Source organism: Schistocerca gregaria, chromosome 2, assembly GCF_023897955.1.
Source record: "Schistocerca gregaria isolate iqSchGreg1 chromosome 2, iqSchGreg1.2, whole genome shotgun sequence".
Classification (NCBI taxonomy): Eukaryota; Metazoa; Arthropoda; class Insecta; order Orthoptera; family Acrididae; genus Schistocerca; species Schistocerca gregaria.
The window spans coordinates 373,667,070-373,693,085 of NC_064921.1; the positions used below are offsets into that span (position 1 = coordinate 373,667,070).

At 38.9% G+C, this 26,016-nt stretch overlaps 1 protein-coding gene across 5 annotated transcripts in view; it reads left to right on the forward strand.

Annotated features, from left to right (window-relative positions):
• Nucleotides 1-303: 303 nt before the first annotated feature.
• The window catches only part of LOC126319908 (GMP synthase [glutamine-hydrolyzing]), a 134,260-nt gene continuing 108,547 nt past the window's right edge, over nucleotides 304-26,016 (forward strand). Inside the window, exons 1-3 of one of the 5 annotated variants that reach the window (XM_049993629.1) lie at nucleotides 311-400; nucleotides 486-530; nucleotides 24,316-24,524. In XM_049993629.1, coding sequence (XP_049849586.1) covers nucleotides 24,337-24,524 — 188 coding nt within the window. In that variant the 5' untranslated portion in view covers nucleotides 311-400; nucleotides 486-530; nucleotides 24,316-24,336. Of the gene's footprint in view, nucleotides 401-485; nucleotides 531-886; nucleotides 982-23,785; nucleotides 24,025-24,315; nucleotides 24,525-26,016 lie in introns of those variants that run through there. The other 4 variants (XM_049993637.1, XM_049993646.1, XM_049993613.1 and 1 more) reach the window with 4 other exon arrangements.

Sequence of the window (26,016 nt, forward strand, 5' to 3'; positions counted from 1 at the left end):
CAAGTTCATTGCTCCCGAACACAGAAGCCCCAGATTTCCGCCTGACGGAGGATTAAACCGATACAGACATAGTGCTCTGTTTCTTAATTGTTGCATTGTCTGATATTACCATTTTGTATAAGCAGTGCCTCAGTAGTACCTTCTAATAAAAAAATATAATCTAATATGTCAAACGATAAGAAATTTGTTGCATTTCAGATTTTCAATTTATTGCACGTACAGTCAAATAACGCTAACTGATTTAAATTAGTTTATTCAAATGCTGGTGATAGTACTTATGTCAATATAATCTCTGATAGCGAGAGTTGTGTCTGTGGTTGTATGTGGTCGATGGTCGATGTCATAGAGCCGTATTTGAGTGTTGTATTTGATAATCTGTTGTAAAATCTCGCTGTATTTGGTGAGTAATGTAGTAGTTTTTTGTGCTAAATGAGTGCAGCCGTTTTTGTTGTTATTGTTATTGTGTTCTCATGGGATCATTGCAGTTGCGGCGCCGTCCGTTGCGTGAAACGTGGCGATTTGAATTTCAGGTTTGCATGAAAAATATATACACTTCGTCTGTCTCGAGTATTTATCATCCTCTGCAATGTTTATTATTGATTGTGAATGTTTCTTTTGGCTACAGCCGTTTCTGTTACTGAAATGTGTCTTCTGAAACATATACTTGATGCTCAGTAAGGCACCCGGTATTTTAGTTTCATTTCATAGTCTAGATTTGATAGAATTGTTGATAGGGCGCATATCAGTGGCATGTTTAATTTTACACGGAATGACGTATGGCGTGTTTCGAAATGCGAAATATAGCACCAAAAAAACTGTCATGAATCGGTCAAGTCGTAGCGTTACGTAATGAACTAGGGATTTTTTGTTTTTATTACATTATCTAACCACACGTGGCTTACGTCCCGCACTTTAGAAAGGATTGTCTTTTCTACTGCGGACGTTTTGTTTCTGTGCGGAGGTCCTTGTTGAAACACAAACGTGTGTGATTGGTATCCAACACTTGTTTCTCTGTATGAAGTGGTGCCATGTAATTTTTTCATGTTTTGTGTTATTTTATGAGTGCTGTTTGTTCATATACCGATTATGGCCATGAAAATCATCGTTAAGTATTACATGCGAAACGTAACCATCACTACCGCAGTGTTATAATTTGGTTTCACCTTATTTTGTTTACTTTGCTTATAGCAGCACTCGTTGAACCCATAACTTGACCATTCCTGACAAACTTTAACCACGTATTGTAGTATGTATAGGTCCGATTTTGGTTTTGTTAATGCTTTTACTGTTACCAATGATACTAATGGTATGCACTACTGTAGAATGAGGGATATAGGGGGAAATATCGTATGTTGTCATGAAATCTGTTTATAGTATTTTCTTCATATGATTATCATGTTAAATTGTCTTTTATGCTACCCACTTCACTTACTCCCATAAGTTTTTCAAAAACACTTGCTATTGTAAATTATGACAAAACTGTGGTTATGATGCACTGTGAAATTTGAATGTAGTCAAAATTCGTGCAGTTCTTATTCTACCAACAGAAGAAAATTTCTGTATGGGGAAACAAAATCCAAATATCCGTCATTAATACTAGAGGCACATAAATGGCTATAAAATTTAATCATAGTTTTATAGCTTTTTAATCCCTTTACTATGCTATGGGGGAAGTGTGTACATGTTATGTTGTCTAGCTGATTAACATTTTAATTTGCATTGCAGCAATTTTTTAAAAAATCTGAATGTCTTGGATATTGAAGAATGTTTTTGTTAGCAGTTCCGAAAGATTCAATACCTTAAATTGTGGTGAGAGTGTGCACTTTTATGATATAATGGCCTGGGTATTTCTTTCAACTTACAATAAATTGTAAATGCAAAACAGAATTTACATGTAGAAACAATTATTTAGTTAACTTAGTTTTGCTGCTGAAGAATGGGATACAACATGTCGGCTTTAGAGTTTGGCAGAGATGATTTATTACACAGCAAAGACGAGTGCTTAAAAAAAAAAAAGGGGGGGGGGAGAGGTATGCAGGAGAGAAAACAGATGGTAGACAAATGTCACATCCATTAATATTTCAAACATAATGTTAAGGATAACTCTTGTTTGAATCCTAATACTTCTGTAGAAAATAAAAAAAGTAATGTTAGAATGGAAGAGAGAGAGAGAGAGAGAGTGTGTGTGTGTGTGTGTGTGTGTGTGTGTGTGTGTGTGTGTGTGTGTGTGTGTGTGTGTATCTCGAACGTCAGTCAATCTATATAGGTTAACTGCAGTATGGTATACAAATTTAATGTACGTTGATTTCTTCATTTTTGTTAGCATTAGTATTTTATTCTTCGGTTGACCTATATACCTATACGGGATACAAATTTTACAGATGTTGCTTTTTTCGCTTCAGCTGCTACTAGCATTATATTCTTACGTTGATAGTATTACTAGCGAAGGTGAAAAGACCTGTATATAATATTTGTCTTCGATACTAATAATAACGACTGAAAATTATCATGGCGATGACAAAAAAATGGACATCAGTAAAATTTGTATCCCATTATTCAGTTGAGCTATATAGGTCAACTGAAGAGTAAGTTACTAGTACTAGCGAATAAAAAATGACGACTTTCATAACACGTGTATCACGTACTTCATTTGACCTGTATCGGTCAACTGAAGAATAGGATACTATTTCTTGTAACACGAAAAATGGCAAAATACATTTTTTTTTTTTTCCCTCTTTTTCAGTTGACCTATCAGTTAGCCCCCTCTGCATTACAGCCTGAAACTAACTAGCGAATTTTGGAGGATGCATTTGCATAACATATTTAAGGAAACACTTAAACAGGCAGTATGTATTGGGTACACTATGCCTTCATGAATATTCATGTAAACTGCTCTGTAGTGTCGAAATGCATCGTTTCCCCCTTCCTACAACAGATTTTATGGCTGACCAGTAACCTGTACTATTTGCACAAGTCCCAGTTGATGAAGATCTGAATTCAATATTGTGAGTGATGGCAAGATGGTGAAAACCCCTATTTCCCAAATCCCTACATGAAGCAAACCCTGTGCAACATGATCTTCAATTAATTTCACCAACAGGTTCTTCGTTCGATTAGGAACTACTTTAAAAACTACATCATCACATTATGGACCTGAAATTACAGTCCCCCAAACCATCCCACCACAGGTAGCCACCCTGTTGTATTTGGTTTTGCCAAACTAAGACTCATAGATTTCGACTGTAACCCCCCCCGAACACCACCTGTACTTTGTATATTTGCCACAAACTTCCCTTCAAAATGAATACCAGTCTAAAACAGTGCACTCACTCACACGACGTTCTTGCACACACAACCACACAAGGTACCTCAGACAACAACAGTATTTAATTTTTATTATATCCCTCATGACCAGATTTGATTTCTCAAACAATGTTCCTGCACCTCCATATGAATAAATCGTGAGTGCAAAAACCACACACATTTACAGGCGCATATGTTCGCCACACTCACGGCATTGAATGTAATCAGCAAGAAGACCAGATTTTTGCAAAAATCGAATGGTTGCCACCATGTCTAAGCCCAAAGCCTGCTTTAAGTCTTCCTTATTCATGGGAATAGATAAATCCATACCTACAAACGAAAATCAAAAACTAAAAATTCTTCTAAATGAAAAGCTATTCTCCCAATTTATCTCAAACTCACTAAGAATGAAATTAAGAACCGAATGAATTGGAAAGAACCAATTATGTAAGTCAGTGGAAACGAAAAACATCCTTCGCAACATCTAGCGCTGTCTTTTAGAAACATGTACATCTATTTCATTTTATAATGATAGCGCTTATTCACAGCAGACAATCGATTTATAATCTATGGCTTTAAAGTAAATACATTATCTATGAGTAACCTATGATGCCTTTGGTGTGGCAGTTGATAATTTGGTTGAGTTGGTTTAGCCAACTAATCAGAGTGAAGTAAGTGTGCTAACAGATTATTCTGTAATGTGGCGTAATGGTTATTTCCACGCCATATTCAGCACACTTTTTCGCATCAAAACTAAAACTGCAAGGTAAATCCAGAAATCATATGTATTACATAATGGGCAAGTGTTCGGTGAGTATTTGATGTGTATTGTGTTCTTATATCGTACATAAACTACAGTACAAAACTGCAATGGGTTTCCAACTTCTAAACTTTTCCTGTGTTGTGTCAGATAGTCTCATCTAGGGGCCTAATTTGTATTAAAGTTTCAAATATTTCATTTCGTGGGTTTTGCTGTCTTAGTGTCATAACTAGCTTAATCATTCTATACATAGGTGTCCAAAAAAATTTATCCACTGTTTAAAAGTCCATAACTTACATACTAATTGACAAAGTTGTTTCATTTTTGGCGAAAGTGTAGCTTAAAGTCCAACTTAAAGATATCACTGTAGGTGTTCGAAATGGTCACCATTAACAGACACACACAAACGATGCCGCCAAACTGCAGCACAAACTACTGACTGCAACGTGTTCAGTTGGATATTTGCACATGAATGTGCAATGGATTCTCAAAGTTCATCCAATGTGCGTAGCTTTTGTCGATAAACGACGTCCTTTGGTGTTCCCCACAGGTAAAAGTCTGGAGGAGTTAGGTCTGGGGAATGTGGTGGATACTCCACAGCACCTCTACGGCCTGTTCATCTTCCTGGTAGACTTTCATCGAGATATGCCCCAACACGATTTTAGTAATGGACTGGGGCACCATCTTGTTGAAAGTACTCTCTTCTGTCTGCATACAAGTCTCGGATGGCAGGTAAAATGTATGTCTGAAGCTTCTGAAGGTACACCTTACTGGTAACTGTGCCGTCAAAAAGAATGGCCCAATCAAGCCCTGGTAAGACAACCCACACCACTCATTTATTCCTGGCAAATTCATGGCTTTGTCTACATGGGCTTTCGGATTTTGGGCGGTTCGGTAGATGCAATTGTGGTGATTTACTGTACCATTGCGTTTGAACTGTGCCTCATCAGACCACACAATCATCTCTGCAAACTCTTCATCGTTGCGCACCATGTTAATAAACCACTCACAGTACTCCATTCTACTATCTGGGTCGTCCTCGTTCATTACTTGTAGCAGTCATGAGATGTAGCACTTCCACTTTGCTGTCTTCAAAATTTGCCGAACACCGGAGTGACTCACTCCAGTTCCACAGGCACACTGTCTTACAGACTTCTGTGGTGAGCGAGTGAATTGTTGTAACGCACAACGGAAGTTAGCTGGACTTGTTACTGTTACAGGTCGTCCAGATCATTGTTTGCCTACATCTTTAACACAGCCTTCGGCTTCAAATTTGTGACGAATTGTTATACATGTCGGTGGCTCTGTTTGATACTCATTTCGCCATTGCTGTTGAACCCCATTAATGTTTTTGTACTCAGAATAGCACTTCAAAACTAACTTCCTTTCGTCAAATGTAAGTCTTGCGCAGGCCATGTTTACTCGAGTAACTAGGTGCAACTAAGAACAAAACACTATCTGGTGACTGTCATCTGACAAAACAAAACAATGCAATAAAACGCCTGTGTGGCGATTGCCGGAACTACAAACTATTACGCTACCAAAGATGAGCCAACTCCATCAATTTGTTGGCCAGTTATGGACTTTAAACAGTTGATTCATTTTTTTGGACCCCTCTGTATAGTCAACGGAATGTTGAAATGTGAGAAGAAAAAAAGTTAGCGTCCACTTGACTGAACTGAAGTTTGCAATTGGCCACCCATGCGAATATGTTGGCGGTTCCTATGCCTGTATGATTAACGAGTGAAGGTGTTGTTACTTTTTGACAATAAATACTGATATCTTTCTTCACCCATCTACCTACCCTTTATGCTACAGACAAATTATTCTGCAGGGACCAGGAAGCTAGCTGTTCTTAGTTTATGCCAAAGGCTAAAATTTACAGTATATTATATCTGTGATGCAGTAAAGGCATCTTGCATAATAAAACTGACAGCCTGTGGTGGTTTTCAAAATGGTTGCAGCTTTTAGAAGTACTCTGTGGCATTGGCCCCTTACCTAGCTTTAACTCGCTGTGAATCTCTCACCCGGTGAAAGTTTCAAGAGACTGGAAAAAAGCTTATGCGGCTCCTGTATGAAAGAAAGGTAAAAGAACACAAAATTACAGATCAGTATCCTTAACATCTGTTTGCTGCAGAATTCTGGAACATATTCTGAGTTTGTGTCTGAATATAACAAGGTTTTCTTGAGTCACAAAAGCTTCTGGGTACAGCATGGATTTAGAAAGCATAGCTTATACGAAACTCAGCTTCTCCTTTTCTTACATGATATCTTTCAAACCATGGATGCAGGGCAACGGGCAGATTCCATATTCCTAGATTTATGGAAAATTGTTTTACACAGTGCCCCATTGCAGACAATTAACGGAGGTCCAAGCATAGAGATTATGTTCCCAGATATGGCGTGGTTTAACGACTTCTTAAGTAATGGAATCCAGTGCACTGTCATTTATAGTGAGTGTTTGTCAGAGACAAGAATATTGTTTGGAGTGCCCCAAGGAAGTGTGATAGGAGTGCTTTTTGTATACATAGATGGTTTGATGGGCAAGATGAACGGCAATCTGTTGGTATTTGTTGATGACGTGTACAGTAAGGTGACGTTGTGGAGTGATTGTATGAGGATGCAAGATTACTTGGTCAAAATTTATAATTTATGTGATGGATAGCTGCTTACTCTAAATATAGAAGAGTGTAGGTTAATCCAGGTGAGGAGGAAAAAGAATCTCATGATGTTAGAATACAGCATTAGTAGTGTGCTGCTTGATACAGTCATGTTGATTAAATGTAATATTGCAGAGCCATGTGAAGTGGGAACAAGAACAGAAGGATAGACAGTAGGGAAGACAAATGGTAGACTATGGTTTATTGAGAATTTTACGGAAATGTAGCTCATCTAGAAATGACACTATTATTGTAACCTTTTCTTTGGTACTGCTCAAGTGTTTGGGATCCCCACCAGGTCTGATCAAGGGATAACATCAAAGCAATTTGATACTTTGTTAGTGGTAGATTCAATCAACATGTGAATATTAGAGTTGCTTTGTGAAGTTGTGTGGGACCACCTGGAGGAAAGAGTACATTCTTTTCGTGAAACACTACTGAGTATTTGAAGGTGACTGTAGAACAATTTCACTGCCACCAGTGTACATTTCACTAAAGGATGTCAGAGGTAAGAGAAATTAGAGCTTGTACAGAGGCATGTCAGCAGTTGTTTTTTTCCCTTGCTCTTTTTGCAGGTGGGAGAGGAAAGGAAGTTACTATTAGTAGTACGAGGTACACTCCACCATGTATCATATGGCATGGCTTTTGGAGTACTGATGCAGGTGTAGTTACTTTCATGTACAGAGCTGTGCCATGTCTTACTGGGGCAAACCACCCAATTGGCCGTGCGTATTTAGTGCACACATGCTCACTGACAATATTTGTTTCTAATGAACACTTGTTATACTGGATAATATAATGAATTCCATTAGTGAAAAATTCAAGCCAGTTGCAGGTTTGTGAAGCTGCAGTGTACTCTCTATCAGTCACGATTCTCATAATTTTAAAAACCTTCCATAAATATGGTAGTATGGAAACTACCTGTTAACCTAAATATATTACATGCACCATAATGTGAAAAGCTTTGGAGCTTCAATTAGAAAGATTTTCTGTTTAAGGTATGCCACCATATTATTACCAAGATGCTGCTGTGCAACGTATAGACATTAATGATATTAGTCCCAACATGTGAGTGACTGAACTATTTTCCAATGATTTGAGACCGTTTTCAGAGAGAAGGGGGAGAAGGGCGGTGGTTCGTGATAAAGAGGAAGCTAATACCATAGTATATTCCATGTGAAATCTGATGAGAATTTCAAGGACTGCTGCTTTATTAATATTTTGCAATCTCGGTGGCTTTTCAGCCATGAGAATACATCATTATATACCAAGCCTTTGAAAGTTTATATAAAAATAAAGAGAAACCTTGCCAATAAAATGGACCCCACAGTTCAGTGAAATATCAGTAGGTTCTATACTTATGCAGAGATATTTTTAATACATTTGTGAATATGTTCTAAGGGGCAACAGCTGCACAAAGTTGGGATAATTTTAAGGTGTCACGGAAAAGTGGGGAAGTTGCATTTGTGAATAATTTTTTGTTGGTACATAAGTTTATGGCATTTTGTCATAATGTAAATACATAAAACTGGAACCAGTCACTACTTTAAATAGTTATTTATTATTCCAAGAATCGGTTTACGAACCTTAACAGGTTCATCTTCAGATGGTTTACCGGAAGTTATGTACCTATTTCTAGAATAATGCTGGGTGCTGGCTCTGCTTTATATGTTAATATATGAATTGAAATAAGACAGATCATTTGAAGTTTGTTCTTGCAGTAATTCATTTATTTATTTTATTGTGCACTCTCATGTTGACACCAGTCTGATTAAAGTACTTGCCCATATATCGACTTTAATACATGCAAACAAAAGAACTGAGCAAAGTACGCCTATGTCATACCTTTCTGTCAAGATCTTTGTAGCAAGCAGCAATTGTATAGTACATGCCAGATGCTGGCAGAGTTTCACTACCACAGTGCAAATGCAGACGGATTGTGTAAAGTGTGTGAAGTGATGTACCATCTGGCCATCAGAATGGAAGAAGGCAGATGGACACTAGCAGAAAAAGGAGCCCATTCTGTTGCAGTAAGTGCAGAATTAAAATTTTGCATCCATATTGACAGATAAACAGTACTCGTGGCAATACTTTGAAGCGTGTTCCATCTTCTTGTCACAGAGCCAGCACCCAGTGCTACACTAGAAACAGATGTGTAACTTCCACAACCATCTGGAGATGAATGTGAAAAGGTTCGAAAACTGGTTCATGGAATAATAACTAACTATTCAAAAAAGTGACTGGTTGCAGCTTCATATATTTACATTCAATTAACAGTCAAGAGTTCTAAAACATCCCTAATGGATAAACTTAATGTTTCCATACGTTTAACAAATACAACAAAGGCACATAACAGAGGCTTTAGCTGTCAGTAATGTATTCTCCTTCAGTATTTACAGCAGTCTGCCAACACTAGGTTAACTTTCCAATTCCACAACTGTAGAAATCATTTGATTTTGAGACAGAGAAGTTATTGAGCCATTCGCCTGTCTTCATCCGGAAAGGAAGTTCCTTGAATATTGGTCGATAGAGAGCGGAAAAGGTGGAAATCTGAGGGCAGAAGAGCAGTTGAATAAGGAGAGTGTGGAACGACTTCCCAAGCCGTCTCTTATAGGTTTTTTTTTTCCCAATCTAGCAGAATGCTAGGGGTCATTATCATGGAGAATCATTACTTTACATAGTCTTCCTGGTTGTTGATGTTGGATTGCGTCTGCAACACATGCGGGTTGTTGTAAATGTTAGCTGTGATGGCTATCCCTCAGGGAAGCAATTCGTAGTACTCTATAACCCCCTGAGGGTCCGGGGGTTAGAATAGGCCCGCAGTATTCCTGCCTGTCATAAGAGGCAACTAAAAGTAGTCTCACATGGTTGAGCCTTTATGTTATGGTCCCCTATAGGGTTTGACCTCCATAGTTCCAAATTTTTCCAAAGAGCGAGCCAATTGGGGAAGGGCACCTTACATGGTGCATCATGCATAGAGATCTTTAGCCCGCTTTCTCGTCATTGTATTGCAGTCCCGCTCGCGCTCTCTCTCTCTCTCTCTCTCTCTCTTGGGCGAGGATTCGTTCCTTGGTGCAGTTTCCACCATCCACTATGCTGTGTCGCTTTTTGCGCCGCCTCCGACCATGGACTTCTTTGCACCTGATATCCAGCACGGTAGCCAGTCCATTGTGGTGGGGTCGCCATGTAACCTGTTGGTTGTAGCCCACTGGCAACACAGGGATCACTCTAACGCCTGCCCTGTTAACTCCCCGTGCATGCCAAGGAGTAGATTCCTATCTCCCTGGGGCGTTGGGACTCCTGGCAATTGCCATCCTGCCAGGTGTAACAAATGTGCTGCAGAAGTTTCGTTTTCTAATTGTAACAGTATTCCTCATAGTGGTAATAGTGGAAAGAGGGTGTATGATATAAATGTTCGGCTAGTGTATGGCTTGCGTTGCATTGGCAACGACAGTGCTGCAGGGACAATGTTATGTGGAATTATGAACTTGCCAAAACCACCAACCAAGTTTAGATTTTATAATGAATTGGTGGGATCTTCTGCTGAAGATATTGCTCAAGCAACAATGAAGAAAGCAGTTGAAGAAGCTGTGACAGATAATGGGAATTGTAGAGATTTAACTGTTGTTTTAGATGGATCACGGCAACGTAGAGGTCATAAATTTCTAAATGGAGTTGTGACATCTACTGGTGGAGACAGTTGCAAAGTAATTGCTGTTGCTATTCTTTCAAAACATTGTAGATGTAAGGGCAATTCCAAGGACGAACATAGTGAAAGTTGTGAAGCAAATTTTCATGACACGAGTGGAGCGATGGAAGTAGAATGAGTGAAAACAATTTTTTCCAGATCACAGGAGTAGTATAATGTACAATACGCTAACTATCTAGGAGATGGTGATTCTAAGGGATATAAAGCTGTAGAGGAACTCAGACCTTATGGCAATGAAATTCACATTAAAAAACAGGAGTGCATTGGACATGTCCAGAAGTGCATGGGGGCTCGCTCGCGCAAACTAAAGCAGACATTAGGCTCTCAAAAGCTTAGTGGTGGTAAGACCCTTGGAGGAAGAGGAAGATTGACCGGTGAAGCAATTAATAGATTTCAGGTGTATTATGGGTGTGCAATTAGGCAAAATACAAGAAGCATTGAGCATATGAGGAGAGCAGTAAGGGCATTATTTTTTTCATACTGTATCAACAAATGAGCACCCACAACATGCACTGTGCCCCATAAGTGATGACCCGTGGTGTAAGTACCAATCAGGAAAGAAATAGGCCCTTAAAAACAGTTTGCCAAATGCTGCAATGGATGTAATTAGCCCATATTCAGAGATTTATCACAGCCAAGTTTATTGGAAAAGTGTTTATATGGGGAAATACAAAATCCAAATGAAAGTGAAAATAATTTAATTTGGATTAGGATTCCCAAAAGAGTGTTTGTACAGATAAAAACATTGCATTTTGGAGTGTATGATGCAGTGGCAACATAGAATGAAGGAACCGTTATCAAATGTGATGTGCTGAAGCGTTTAGGTTTCCAACCAGGACACAACACCATTTCCACAATCTGCCTAAATGTGAAGAAAGACTAAGAGGTGCAGGAAGAAGAGACAAAAGCCTTCAACATGCAGCGATAAGGAAGAAAAGACCAGTGAAAAGGAAACTAACACTGGCAAAAGAGGAGGATGCTGATAATCCATCATATGGGGCAGGAATGTATTAAAAAAACGTTGGAAGCAATTTCCCGTAACTTTAAAATTGTCATCTTTGAGGAACATTTTCTAAAAAACTGCTAACAGTATATCAATGAAATTTATACACAATATTGTTTACTTCTTTTCCTTCATTTTTGTAACAAATTGTAAAAAAAAGTATAATTCAAGAGTTATAGAAGAAAAAGTACAAAATTTTAGAGGGAAAAAAGCGTCTGTTTGAAAAAAAAAATGTAAAACAAAAACCAATAAATATTTCTTAACGTGGCATTATAACTTTGTAGAGAAATATTCACTGAACACGTGGTCCAAATTTCAGAGCAATACGTTTTAATTGTTTTAGAAAAAATGTTCCTTCTATTTGCTAAAATTAACATGAAGGAGATGGATTGTTCCGGCTCCCATTAAGGATGTTTGCATAGATTATAATTTGTGATTGTGATGCAGTTGTAGCAGGTATGGTCACCAAAGTGTGGAGGGCAACACAAATAAGCGGAAAAGTGTGATGATAGACAGCGTAATTTCTCAGGGAAGAACAAGAATAATTACCCTTTACAAACAATTTTCATTTTAAATATAACAAAATCAATAGCAACATGAAGTTAAAATAACAATAAATAATACAGGTGCAAGGAAAACTGTTGCTACACGGTCAACTAACCACCTCAGATTGTGTGCTTTTTGTGTAACTAAGCATACTAAGTGAAGAATAACTTGGGTAGAAATACCTCTTCATAATACTGAGAACTGAGTGACTTATTAAAAAAAAAAATTTGTGACCCCTGCCCATCCTGCACATATGCATGATCGCTTTGCTGCCCTGCTTCCTCCTCTCCCTCCTCCCCCCCCCCCCCCCCCACACACACACACAAAAAAAAAGAACTATAAACTTGTGAGTAGGTGTATGTTGATTACCAGAAGGGCAGTGGAGGAAGTGTTAAGTAAGAAGTAAGGGCCACACCAAAAACCCGTTTGAGACCTCTTTGTAAATCCCGTAAAAATCATGTTCGTGCATTTAGGCTGTCAGGCGCAAAAAATAATAATAGATTGAAAAATCAGCCAACCATTTACAAATAATGGTTTATTATCCCTTGACTATGTTTTCAATATTTGTAAAAAATATCTTCTTTGGAAGTATTGGCTTCATTACATCACATGATTTGCCTTTGACAGTGAGCCTCAGTCTCTGACATAATGTACATGTAACTTATACAAATATTTTGTCTTGTGGTCCCTGTTGCATCATGGGATGTAATAAGGCCAATACTTCTGAAGAAGATATTTTTACAAATATCGAAACCATGGTCAGGGGATAATAAACCTTTATTTGCAAGTGGTTGGCTGATTTATCAATGTATTTTAAATTACACAGTTGCTGTTTCACAGCCAGGTTTAAGATTTTTACAAAAATTAATGTCCTGAACATTATTATTATAGGATTCAGTGTCAATTCCGGGATTAAGAGGGGGGGGATGGATAGGGTGGGGATTATGTTAAAGATGTCTTCCACTTTTATATTCAGGAGCCTCCCTCTCTCCATATTATTTCTATTACAGAATATTCTTGCAATCCTCATTGTATTGTGTGCCAGATTTTAAAGTTTTTGTGCTGTCACTTATAGTAAGTACATAATCATCTTTATATCAGAATTCTTAAATTTGTCATACATTCTGGATCTCACTCCCCATCTTAGCCAGTTTGGCAGGTTTTAGAGAGACGTACAAAAATGAGAGGAGCGGTTAACAGAATAATAAACATGGTAAAGGAAATGTCTTCTGAAGCACCAAGGCAGGAAAAGTAGAAAGTGGAGAAACTTCTCAGCCTACTATTGAGGTGGTATGTATCCCCAGAACATGGATAAATACTCAACGCCAAAAATCTAATGCAGTAGCCAGTCCAATATGGTGGGGTCATCATGTACTCTTTCTACTGTAGCCCCCCAACACTGCAGGGCTCACATGAATGATGCCTGAACTGTCACCTCCCCACATAAGCTGAAGAGTAGTGGTGTCATGGTGGACACACAACAAATTAAAAGGATTCAACTTCACCATATAATGGCCTTGTAGAACTGCTCGGGATGCCTCAGCCTTCAGTTTCCATAGCCACACCGCGGGACAAGGGACACTTTAGGAAAAGAGGAACCAGACAGTTTGCTCAATATTTAGTTTACACTAGGAGAGATGGTGATTCCTTCATGACAGTGAAACATATGGCTTTTTTGGGGGGAGTGGGGGACATCAGAGATAAGTTTGGCAAAGCAGCTGTTATAGAAAAAATGTGAAATAGATCCTTATTGATGAAAGCAGTAACTAAAACACAAGCTCAAACACTCTGTGCTTCTTCTAAGCATTACCCCTTATAAATGCCTGAATACAACCTCTGACAATAAAGTTTGGTGAATAGCCCTGTAACATTAACGTAGATAACTATAAACTAGTTACCTTGCTGTCCATTGAAATAGTCACCTCCCATAACTATGCATTGCTGAGTTCTGCGATATGTGGCCTAGAAACTTTGCAAAAAGTCTTCCTTTGAGGTGGTGTTCAAAAGCCGTGCCACATTTCGTTTGATGCCAGGAATATCGTCAAATCTCTTTCCTTTCAAAGCGAGTTTAAGTCAAGGGTATAGGGAGAAGTCTGGAGGGTTGAGATCTGGCGAGTATGGTGGATGTTCAAGTTGCACCACCCTGTCTTTTGCCAGGAGATGTTTGACGATATTGGCTGCATGTGGGCGAGCATTGTCGTTAGCAAAAAACACAGAAACCTTGTTGTGGGTACTGGGGTCATGCTCTGCATGAATGTTGCATGAAACTGGTCAAAATTTCAACTTACCGTGCAACGCTCAATTTTGTTCCCTGAGGTAGAAATTCCTTGTGGATAATGCCTTGAATATCGAAAAACGTGATGAGCATTGTTTTGATGCATGATTTTTCGGCTTTGACTTCTTTCCGACGAGGTGATGACGGAGAACGCCATTCCATGCTTTGCCATTTTGTTTCAGGGCTGTACCAGAGAAATTTGGTGTAGCATCCACCGTTTTCGACAAAATCCTGTGAAGCCCCTAAACATGCATGCTTCTGACCGTCAGTCAAGTGATGTGGCACAATACAACACGTTTTCCTCTTCCCTAACTACTGGGTAAGGATCTGTTGCACAGATTCACGGTTAATCTGCAGTTAATCTGCTGTAAAGCACACAGTTAATCGGTGGTTGTTCATGATTAATGTCCTCACTTTCTCAATGTTTTCATTACTTACGGCAGTCACTGGTCATCTGCTACGGGGATTGCCAGAATCACTTTCCCGGCCTCCCCGAAAACACGCAAACCACTCATACACACACTTCATGAACAGTGCTTGATCCCCACAAACACGTACTAGCATTGTGTGCGTTTCTTTCAGTGTCATGCCAAACTTAACACAAAACTCTAAATTGATCCTCTGCTAGTTCATTTTCCTGTTCTCAGTTCAGAACCAACACACTAAACAAGCACTTCATCCAACAGGTCTAACACGGAACACACATGATGCTCAACTGAACTGTTATGGTGGCAGGTTTTCAACACCGGTCGCTACACAGGTGCAGCATTGTGAGTCACCATTGTTGCCCAGTCGACCTTTCTAACATCATTCACTAAACTTTATTGTCAGAGGTTGTATATTTTGAGGCATTGTTTTTCTCAGAACTTGTAACATTTAAATCTGATGAACTAGCAGAATACCTGGAACATCATCACATTCATTTTGCATGATACATACAGTTAGCACCAAAGGAAAACTGTTGATAGAGATACCACCACATTGGCATTTGAATGACATGCCTTACAAGAACAAATTTGTCACAGTATGCAGATCTGAAGTCAAGACTTACTTCCCACCATCCAAAAGGTGCTTCTGAAGTTTCTGATAGGTCACATTGTCTTGCTGTACTTTGGAACATGTTTTTGCAAACAATGACAGAACTCTGCACAGTGGTTGCTCTTTGGAACTACCTTCACTGTGCACAAGCTGCTTAGACCACCAGAATCTCTGGTTGCAAGTTTGCCTGACTTTCTTTACAAAGGAAAGGTAGACACAGAAATATGATATTTGATCATCTATCATATTTCAAAGGCTGGAAAAAGATTGGGAGCAGCACAACCTATACTGTGTCACTGGATTTCCCTCTGATGCAGCCATGATTTTTCCATCCATGTACAATGTTGCTGTAGAGGGACAGCCCCTGGGACATCCTGTATTTTAACTGACACACACAAATAAGTCAGTGTGAGAAAGGAGTAAGAGCATTGGACTTTAAACAGCCCTATCATCATCCTATTCAAATGCACACCCAACAGGTCCCTACAAGAACTAAAATCATCTAAAGAAACAGGAGAAAAAGACGAGACACAAATTAAAAATTTCCCTTGATTGCACTGCCAAAGTTGAATCTTCTTCCTGCAGAATGACTAGTGTAGCTGTAGGTAATAATTACACCATTGGTACAGGAAGCTGGGGAAGGAACAGTGGCTTAAACAAACCCCTTTCAACTTCTGCTGCTCTTAAACTTCCTCCTTTAATGATGATAGAATGAAATTGTAATGACTATTACAGTCTCCTTGCTGAACTCAGTTCAGTTGATACTCTTATTTTCATCCATGTGTGTTTAACAGCAAAAATCACGGTGATTGGGAGTCACCTGCCTACAGTGAGAAACTATCATGTTTTAGTAACAGTCAAACTAAGGCAATGAGGGATTCAGGAGGCATTTGCACATTATTACTTTCAGTCAGCAGGTACTTCTGAACACCATACTCGAGGCTGTAGCTGTTGAAATCCAACTATGTACACCAGTAATGATTTGAAATTTACACCTCCTACCAGAAGATGGAAGAAATGTTACACCATTTAAATGGTGTGCCCTCAGTGATTTGCCTGACAGTGACCATAACCAGTTATGTTATCAGTACTGTATTCAATGCCCATTGGCATTCTACCAAGATGGTCTCTGTGAAAAGTCAGTTGGGAAACTTACTCCTCTAAAGCTTATGTCACAGAATCCCAAGGAAAGGACATTGACAAGGGACAGAGCAGGAGGCAATGAATCTGATTACCCATACCACACACAGTTTGACAACTTACTCTCACAAAATAGCTGTGGCCAACAGAAACAGGTAAAAAGCATAACGACAACGAAGGAGTCATTCCTCTGCTGACAATGTAATTGTGTAGAAAAGACTATGACAAAATCACATTATTTAATTAATGTGAAGTGCTACAGTTTGGGAATGATACGTTGTTTCAGTGAAGGCATATACAGCAGATGCCTAAGTGTAAGCTGAACCGTGATGAATCAATTCCCAAATGGAATAGTTATAGTTTTAGACTGAGAGTAATTCATATCAATTGTTATGACATAGCCAAATTCCTGATGATGTGCAGTGCTAAAATATCGGCTTAAAAGAATTGTCACCTAGATTTTGCTCACTCTGTATAGGATTTAAACAGAACATAGCGTTCTCAACACATACAGACCTATAATTCCCTTTCTACAGATTGAGAATTCAGTAATTCACTAACACAGTACAAAGAGACTGGTACCTGCCCAGACCCAGATATCGTACACAAGCCAATGATTCACCACCTTAGTGACTATTATAACAAACTAACTATCCTCATGTGCTTAAAAATATTTGGCAAGGGCAGGAGTCTCCAGTAATCAACATGTACAGAAAAAGAAAAAAGAAAAAAAAAAGGTGTTTCACATGTTTCAATCTTGAGATCTACCCTCTTCGCAGTTGCCAAAAATGGAATTGCTGCCATTGCAGGCTGAAATTTATTTTCAACTGTGTATCTTCACAAACATTTGTCTACACTATAGTTCCAAGTCATTGTGCTCCACAGATCATTATAACATCTTTAGGTGCTGTCCAGAAGACATGGGTTTGCTTATCAGGTTATGAACTTTTTCAGAGTTCAGTCCACCCACCCACAACCTAAATTATAAATTGATAACCGATAGGTGGAAGTGGTAAACTACTTTAGCTTTTTAGGACTGCTGTTCTCGTGTACATGGGTACTGCACATAAAGCAGCTCAAGACAATCCGTATGTAGAAGTTAAACGGTCTTAGCTTCCTCAGAAAGACTCTTACAAATTATTAGCAGCCATTGATTTTAGCACAATTAGACTAAGGATGTGCTATTTATGGGTCAGCAGCACCTTCTGTTTCAGTCCTACTAGACCCTGAGCACTACAGCACAGTCCACCTTGTAATTGGAACATTCTACGTGAGCCCTTTTGATAGTCTCCTTGTTCAAGCAGATATTCCAATTTTAAAGGTATGCCACCAACAACTGTTAGTTGAGAATATGGTTAAGATGTACTCTAGGCCAAAAATCACTGTTACACGATGTTTTTTGAGAACCTCAACATCTGTCTTCTTATGAATTGTTTGGAAAAAGGGAGAATAGAAGCAGTTAGGTTAAAAGATGTGAACTGAGAACTGTTTTTTCTCATTGTAACTTTCTTGCTAACTCTGAATGTGGAGCTTCACACATGATATATTCCATGACCTGTGATATTTATGTATCCCTGGTTTGGCATCAGGGTTCACACACACTAATATTAATCACCACAGGCTCTATTCGGTCCTCCACGACGAGCATCTTTACTCTGATATATAGGGTGCATCATGTACAAAATATAACTCACCTTTTATTTAGTCAGTGGTTTTAGATATTGAAATCAGGTTTTTAGCAAGTGATAGTACACCGAAGAGCACTTTTTTTGTATGTAATGAAGAATCTTAATGTCTTAACTCTGGTATTGATCAAGATATGGAAGCAAGTATGATGTGACATACTTTATTTAACGGCACCCAAAACTGCTTGAAAAGATGAGGGCAGTGACATTGATATAGTGCTGGTTACTTTTGAGCTTGAAACTCTTTGCAGAAGAATCCAAAAAATATTCTGAAATTGAAAAGCAAGTCAACCAAAATTGGCTATTGCACTGTAAACACACTGATGCCAGGCTATGTCATCATATGAAGCGTTTCAACTGTTTACTTGTCTCCACTGCAGAACTAGCAGGCACTGTGTTGTCTACTGGCAGGTCATTTCTGCTTCAACATTTCTTACATGCAGACAGGTATACTAATGAGGGGAAATGCTATTTTTATATGACAAATTTCAAACAAATGTTGTTGAAATGGCAATGGAAGCTAGTATATGCTATTGTTTCAAAAGCAAAAACCATAGCTGACTTTGTATCTTATGTCATATAAGAAACGAGTTTTATCGTAGTAGCATAGGCCGGTATTGCTGCGTATAACTACTGAGTCTGGCTTGAGGGCCCTGCTTGGTGCAGTAGCCAACTCTGACAACATTGCTTCCCAGTTTTAGGGCGTTTTTTTTGTTTGTAGTTACAAGGTCTAAAATATTTCCATTGTGTGTGGGCTGTTGACGTAGCTACTCAAGATAGTATTCACAAGACTCTGTCCATATCACCTGCAATGATTCCGTAGACGTCCTGTTCTATACTCAGTGGGTTAAAGTTGCCTCCAACTAATATTGCATGAGCTGTGCTATTGAGCATAGACTTTCTTTAAGTGACTGCAGAACTGTCACGCAAAATCAGGTGGTTGGTAAAAACATCGAATAATTAACTTGAGTTCATCTAGGCTTGTTAGTCATGGTCAGGTAGCTTCACAGGTTTAGTCAGCTGTGAACTCAATAGACAATATTTTTGTCAACTGCAGTGAACACTCCTCTTCCTATGGCATCTAATCTGTCTTTTTAATTTATGTTCCATGCATTGCTAAATATTTCTGAGCTTTCTGTTTCGGGTTCCCAATCAACCCTTATACGACACTACAGATTGTAAGCTCATCTTTTTCCCCTTGAGTGAGGCCTCAGAACCAAAGCAACAGATGTCATTGGTGCCGACATGAGTCACAACTTGCGGAAGACTATGCCTTGCGCCTTCAAGAGCCGTAGGCAAGGCCTTCTCCAAATTTCAGATGAGGCCTTTTGGTAGATGTACTGAGCACACATGGGACTTCTTTCCAGACCATAATGCTATTTCCTTAAGGGGCTTCATAACATGCCTAACACTTGAGCTCCTGATACCTAGCAAACTTATGTCCCCATTTTGTGCTCGGACCCTGCTGCATGAATGGTCACCTACCATACACATAATGAAAGGGCGAGGCCAGATAGCCAGCCTCCAAGTTAACACTCTGCCTGGAACATCACAAATGCAACAAAACCTGGCACCCTCCCAGCAATGAGGGCAGTTCCCCCGTATGAGGTACACTGAAAGGTGCCTCAGAGTAATTTTTCTGTTACCCAAGGTTTCTTTGCCAGTATCTTTCTTGAACCTACATCTGAATGTCCAACTTTAGTGATTGTCATTTTATAGGTGTCCATTCCTCTTCAATCGAACTGCCCACTGTAGTATTTGTTATTGCAGCCCGTGTAGTCTCAGTATCTGTTTAGAATTTTCTACCTGACCATGATATAATCCATCTGGAATCTTCCCATGTCTCCAGGCATTTTCCTAGTATAGCACTACCTCTTTTCCTTCTCATATTACCATGTTCATCATCCAAGTTTATTAGATTTTTATTTCCCTTTATGTAGTGGATTATGCATTAGATATTGTTATACATGTTCTCTATATCTTCATCTTCTGCTTGTGATGTCGGCATGTATACCTGATCCATTGTTGTTGGCATTGGTTTCCGGCTGAGTCTGAGGAGAATAAAACTGTTCACAGTAGCTCACACTCTGCCCTACTGTCCTGTTCACAATGAATCCTATTCCTGTTGTAGCATTCACTGTGCCTTATCTTTCCATTTCACTTCAGTGGCCCCCACTATATCTAGATTGAGCCTTTGCATATCCCATTTCAGATTTTCTAGCTACCCACCATTGACATTTCATGCGCTGACTCATTTGCTGGCTACTCAGTCTTGTTCTTGTGGTCATTCCTCCTTGGCTGTTACCCTCAAAGATTCGAATGGGTGACTAATGTGGATTTTTTTTCCAGCGTCGAGATCGTCACATGTCCTGTTGATGCAAATTTTGTACTTTTAATGCAGTAGTTTGCATTGCCTTCTGCATCTTCATGCTGTTGATCATCTGTGATTCTTCCACCTCCTAGCGTCAGTTTCCCACCCCAGTGGCAAGAAGTTGACCTGAAACTCTGTCCGCACACCCACTCTCTTTGACAAGAACATGGTTAGAATGAGGGTGTCTCTTCATGCCAAAAATCTTTTTCCACCTTTGCTGATGATTTTATTCAAAATTTAAGCTTTGGCTGGGACAAATTGAGGACCCGAGACCTTTTGATTGCTAATCAAAGGTGCTACTCCCTAGATCACGAATTACAGCTATTGCTCAAGTAAACAATGACATATTTAGAGTGTGTTGCAATGCTGCCCTGCCTATTACATCAGCCAAACAAGTAAAAGATTTCACAATGTTTCCAATCACACTTCAATGCATTTCATTAGAATAATTTACATTAGTTAGCAGTTATGGATATGTGGCATTCAATATCACAAATGGTACAAGAATACCTTCAGAATGTAACACAAAAGAAGTAAGAACTCCAATTTTTTGGGACAACCAAAAATGTATGTACACTTTTAAAAATATAAAGAGAAGTTTAGTGAAAAAAAGAACTATCAGTGGTTTAGCAGTTTCTTGGGGATATTTTGAAACAAGACAAAAGCACAAAAGACTGTTTATAAAGTGAAATCTCTTTGGAACAAGCTGACAGTAAAGTATGATTCTAAACCAACAGCAACAGAAAAAGCATGGCAGCAGTTTGTTGTGCAATTTATATGTGATACAGGTCATCACTACTGAAAAAAAATCTACTCATGTTTAAGTGTTGTGCATCTAAAGAGCCTTAAGGACCTAGTTGTAATTCTTTGCATTAAGTTTACTACCAGCCATACATTAAGATACATTTTAAATTGATGTGGAAAGTAGTAGCAATGTAAGGATATTTTTTCAATGGTTACAGAAATTACCAAAACGTGTGTGCTATGTTTTGAAATGCATTGTATGAGAATAAGAAAATGTGGCTGAAGGCAAATTTTACTAATTCCAACAAAGTGTATAACATTGGTAATTTTTAATATTAAATGTGAAGGGAGGGAATGTTTGGCAGTTAGATCCCCATATGGATGATCGTAATTTATGTTTGTTTAGTTCTGCCTTTAGAGGGTGTTCCAGGAGGAATGATCAGGACGTAGGGATATGATACAAACCATCATACAGAGCATTGAAGTCTAGTAAACATGGATTCTAAAATGCATACCTTAGGTGCTATGAGGACTTGTTCATCCTCGTTACTGTGTAACATGTCTTTTTTACTGAGAAAGTACTCATAGCTCCTTAGGTGTGCATTTTAGAGCACACTTTGGTTTGAATGATTGTTCCTGTCAAATCCCTGAATAATGACTGTTTCTTCTTGGGCACCCTATATATACGTTGTAGCCTCAAGCTGAAGTTTATTTAAGTTATAATACAGCTCTTGATCATTTGCTGTCTGATGTGTCCCAGTAGAAGAAAAATTGTGGAAAGCAGCCCAGCAGCACAATTTCTCTTCAGTGTGGAAAGGGGATAATTAATTTTGAGAAATGTCAGGAGTGCTTGGAGAAAATTATCCACATTTCTTTGTACCGTGTGCATGAGCTTCTGAGGATTAAAGTGCGCCTCAAAGATGTTCTGTGACAACAACAGTCAGTGGTCACTGAAAGGAAGGTAGTTGCAGCACAGAAAGTGGTGGAAGGTTATTAGTCTGTGGCTTATTACTAGATAATTATATAATTCTGTGAGTCTCCATGAATGTGGGAAAAGTTGGTTGTGGGTACACCAATTCTTGACAAAGGTGCAGATGAATGGGCTGCAAAAAAGTGTGTGTGTGTGTGTGTGTGTGTGTGTGTGTGTGTGTGTGGTGATTTACGTGATTGAGAGCCACGAAACTACTCAGGTACTGTGCCACCGCGTCCCTTCCCCCAAAACTAGTGCTTCTCACTTTGAGAAATATGGAACCTTGGCTCAGTTCTGTGATTTCCCCTCAGAGCTACAAAATAAGAAATGTGTGTATGAGAGTGGTATTGCTCCTGTTATAGGCTGAGACTCTTGGTTGCAGTGTTGTAGCATGGGGTGCTAGATTTTGTGTTAAGAAAAACAAACATTCAGAGATATAAGGATCACTTCTAAATTATATGCCCAAGACCAAGATGCGGCAGTTCCTTTCTTCATCATAGCAGCTCTACATCACATCCAACAAAAGTTTCTAATGCTAATTTAGCAGCTATAGGCTTCAAAGTACACAGTTTGTGACCCAGTAGTTATGGTCTTACCTAAAATGATTTCATATTGTTTCTGTAAGTGAGGCCTTGACTGAAAGAGCTTCTGTATGTGTGGGATGTGATTTTTGTGCAAATTATTTTTAACTCTTCTATTTATCTCACTCGATAGAGGTCCCCAGCTGATGATGTACACTGGTAGATCTAGTTTAGAAAGCTGCCTCTTTCCAGGATTAATCACAATTTGTTTTGGTTCTTGCAACAGATCTGGCTTATGCCTTTTTTACTACTAATCATGTGATCATTTCATCTTACACTTTTCTGGATACACAATCCCAGTTGCTAATGATTGTAATTATTTTCAGTGATCTTTGCTATAATCAAACATTAATGGGTCTTTCCACTGATTTTGTGAGGAGTGGCTCTGGTGAGGGTCTTCTGTTGGTTCTTGCTTTTTGATGTTCTACAGGTTTGCCTGCATTTGCAACAGTTTTATAGTGATGTGAATTAATTATGCACAGTGGCACTGTACCTGAGTAGTTTTGTGGCTCTGTCATGTAAAACATCATGAGGTAGTCGAAGTAAGTGGGAATAGGTTGCAATCTGGTGTAATATAGACAGTAAATTTATGCAGTATAATTGTTTGGCTTCACTTAGAGAGGGGGAATGCAGCTGCAAATGAGTCTTCCTGCTAAACAATAACAATGATATAATGGCTTTTATGTAACGTGACACTATGACCATGTTTTAGAATGAAGACAACATGAGTCACTTGAAGCTACCAATTGTACGGACACACTAAATGCACTAATTTGATATTTGATCCCATCCCACCACCACATGGAGAAAACATGGGGCTCAGCTGTATCAAAGACAGCACCTACCTCTCTCTCTCTCTCTCTCTCTCTCTCTCTCTCTCTCTCTCTCTCTCCCCCTCCCCCCCCTCCCCCTCCACCCCTCCCTCCCTCCCTCCCTCCCTCCCTCCCTCCCTCCCTCCCCCTCCACCCCCTCCCTTCCTTCATTGGTCTAAATATAGTTCAGTGTATGCGCGCGCGCGCGCACACACAGCAAGTGCTTGGCACTCAGTAGGCCTGATGGCAGTGTGTGTAGGCAGTGTTGTTAGATACAAATTTTATAAAACAGCCCTAGCTAATGCAATTTGTGAGTATGAGTGTGTAAAATAACATTTATAAAATAGTGTGGCTTGGAGTCAAGCACTATTTCATGATCAGTTTACCTGCCAACTGCAGTCTTAGGAAGAATGAAGTGTGTTTGCATGTAAGATTTCAGTGGAAACATTATTCTTCAGAGTTGTAGTTTTTTAATTTTAAAATATAGTTTTCTAATGTGTTTAGTTCTATTGTTGTGCTTTCCTGTTCACATGTGTAGCAGGAAAGATGACTTAACTAAATTGAATGATTCTGACATGTACTTCTGTTGTTACTTTGAATCTCATTTTAATTGAATCAAGCTTAATTGAATGGCAATGAAAGAACCTTTAGTCATTATTTTGCAATAAATTTTCAGTGATTTGTTTCCTGGGACTAATGGCTTTGAATTTTTCTACAGTGCTGCTGGACATCAAGTGAAATGCACAACACAAGTCCAGAGGGGCACTACCGTGCCAATGGGACCCATAATCAAGAACGTGTTGCTATTTTGGATGCAGGAGCACAATATGGAAAAGTGATAGATCGTAAAGTGCGAGAACTTTGTGTTGAGAGTGAAATATTGCCATTGGACACACCAGCATTCACACTGAAAGAAAAAGGATACAAGTAATATTAACTTAGAGCATATTGTTAAAAGTGTGAAAAATTAGAGTAACTATCAAGAAATGTAACATAGAAATAATGCAGATATAATCAAAATACAATTATTTATTTCCACAGTCATTCAGCCAGGTAGTTCCTGAAGTTGTATAACTGAGAAATATAATCCTTAGACTGCACAGCTGTAAGAATGGCTGCATTATCAGAATTTTTAATTGCTCACATAGGCCAAGTGCCATAAACAAAATTGTGATGCTTTTGAGTAAGTCATTGAGTTCTTGGAGGAAAAGTAGAAGCAAGCGAGTGGCAGTGAATAAAATGGCTGCTAACTGTATATATTAGTCTCTTTTTTGGCGTCAGTGGTTCTCTTATGTAAATAATGATGTGGGTGTATGAATTGTCTATTTTGTCCGCCCCCAGTAGCTGAGTGGTTAGCATGACAGACTGTCAATCCAAAGGGCACGGGTTCGATTCCTGGCTGGGTTGGAGATTTTCTCCGCTCAGGAACTGGGTGTTGTGTTATCATCATCATTTCATCCCCATTGACACACAAGTCGCCGAACTGGCGTCAAATCGAAAGACTTGCACCACGTGAATGGTCTACCCGACGGGAGGCCCTCGTAACACGACATTTCATTTCAATTGTCTATTTTGAAAGACCAAATGAAATGGTATTTGCTTACAAACTTTAGTTTATAGTCACAATTTTGCAATCTTAATTTTTACTAACTAGCAGATACCAAACATATCTTGTTGCTCATGAACTTAATTTGAAATTTCAGTTGATATTTTATTGTTATTTGGTGACAAATGTGCTCATCATACATGGCATCATCCACATAGAAGTTCTATACCTGGATCAGAATTACAAAGTGATTAAGCACAACTGAACGTGGAAGAGAGTGATGTTTGCTGGTGTGTTAATGTGTAGTGTGGCTCTAGCAGCAACAGGTGTGCGGTTCTGTACTATCTTCTCACACACCCTGTTGACATGCAGTATAAAGGATTATAACATTCTTCTTGATTATAAAATGACACCGTTTTCCTGTTATTTGTATATATTGACAGAAGTAACTGGATGTGCACTGTCTTTTACAATTACCTGTATGCTTCATGTTTAGTTGGCCTATTGGATATGAAAGGGGTGCTCAAATGTGTATTTCCTTCATGAGAATACAATAACTAACAACAATAAAATAAAATAAATTCCATAAGTAACTACCAATCACTTCATTGTACATACAGTATGTCATACTTGTGCAGAGGGGTATCCGTTAACAACATTTATGGAAGTAGGATAGTCATCACTCACAGAAACTCTGAAACACAAACCAGCTTGCAAGACAGTAATGCTTTGTGTCCTTTTCCAAGGGAGGTCCAAGGGAAGCAGTACTTCCACATATACTGCTGTCTGTTCAGTCTTCTTCTTACAGAATGTACAACATTTATCCAAGTTTCTTCAAGCCACCCAATTTCTTTAAATGGTTTCTTAACCATT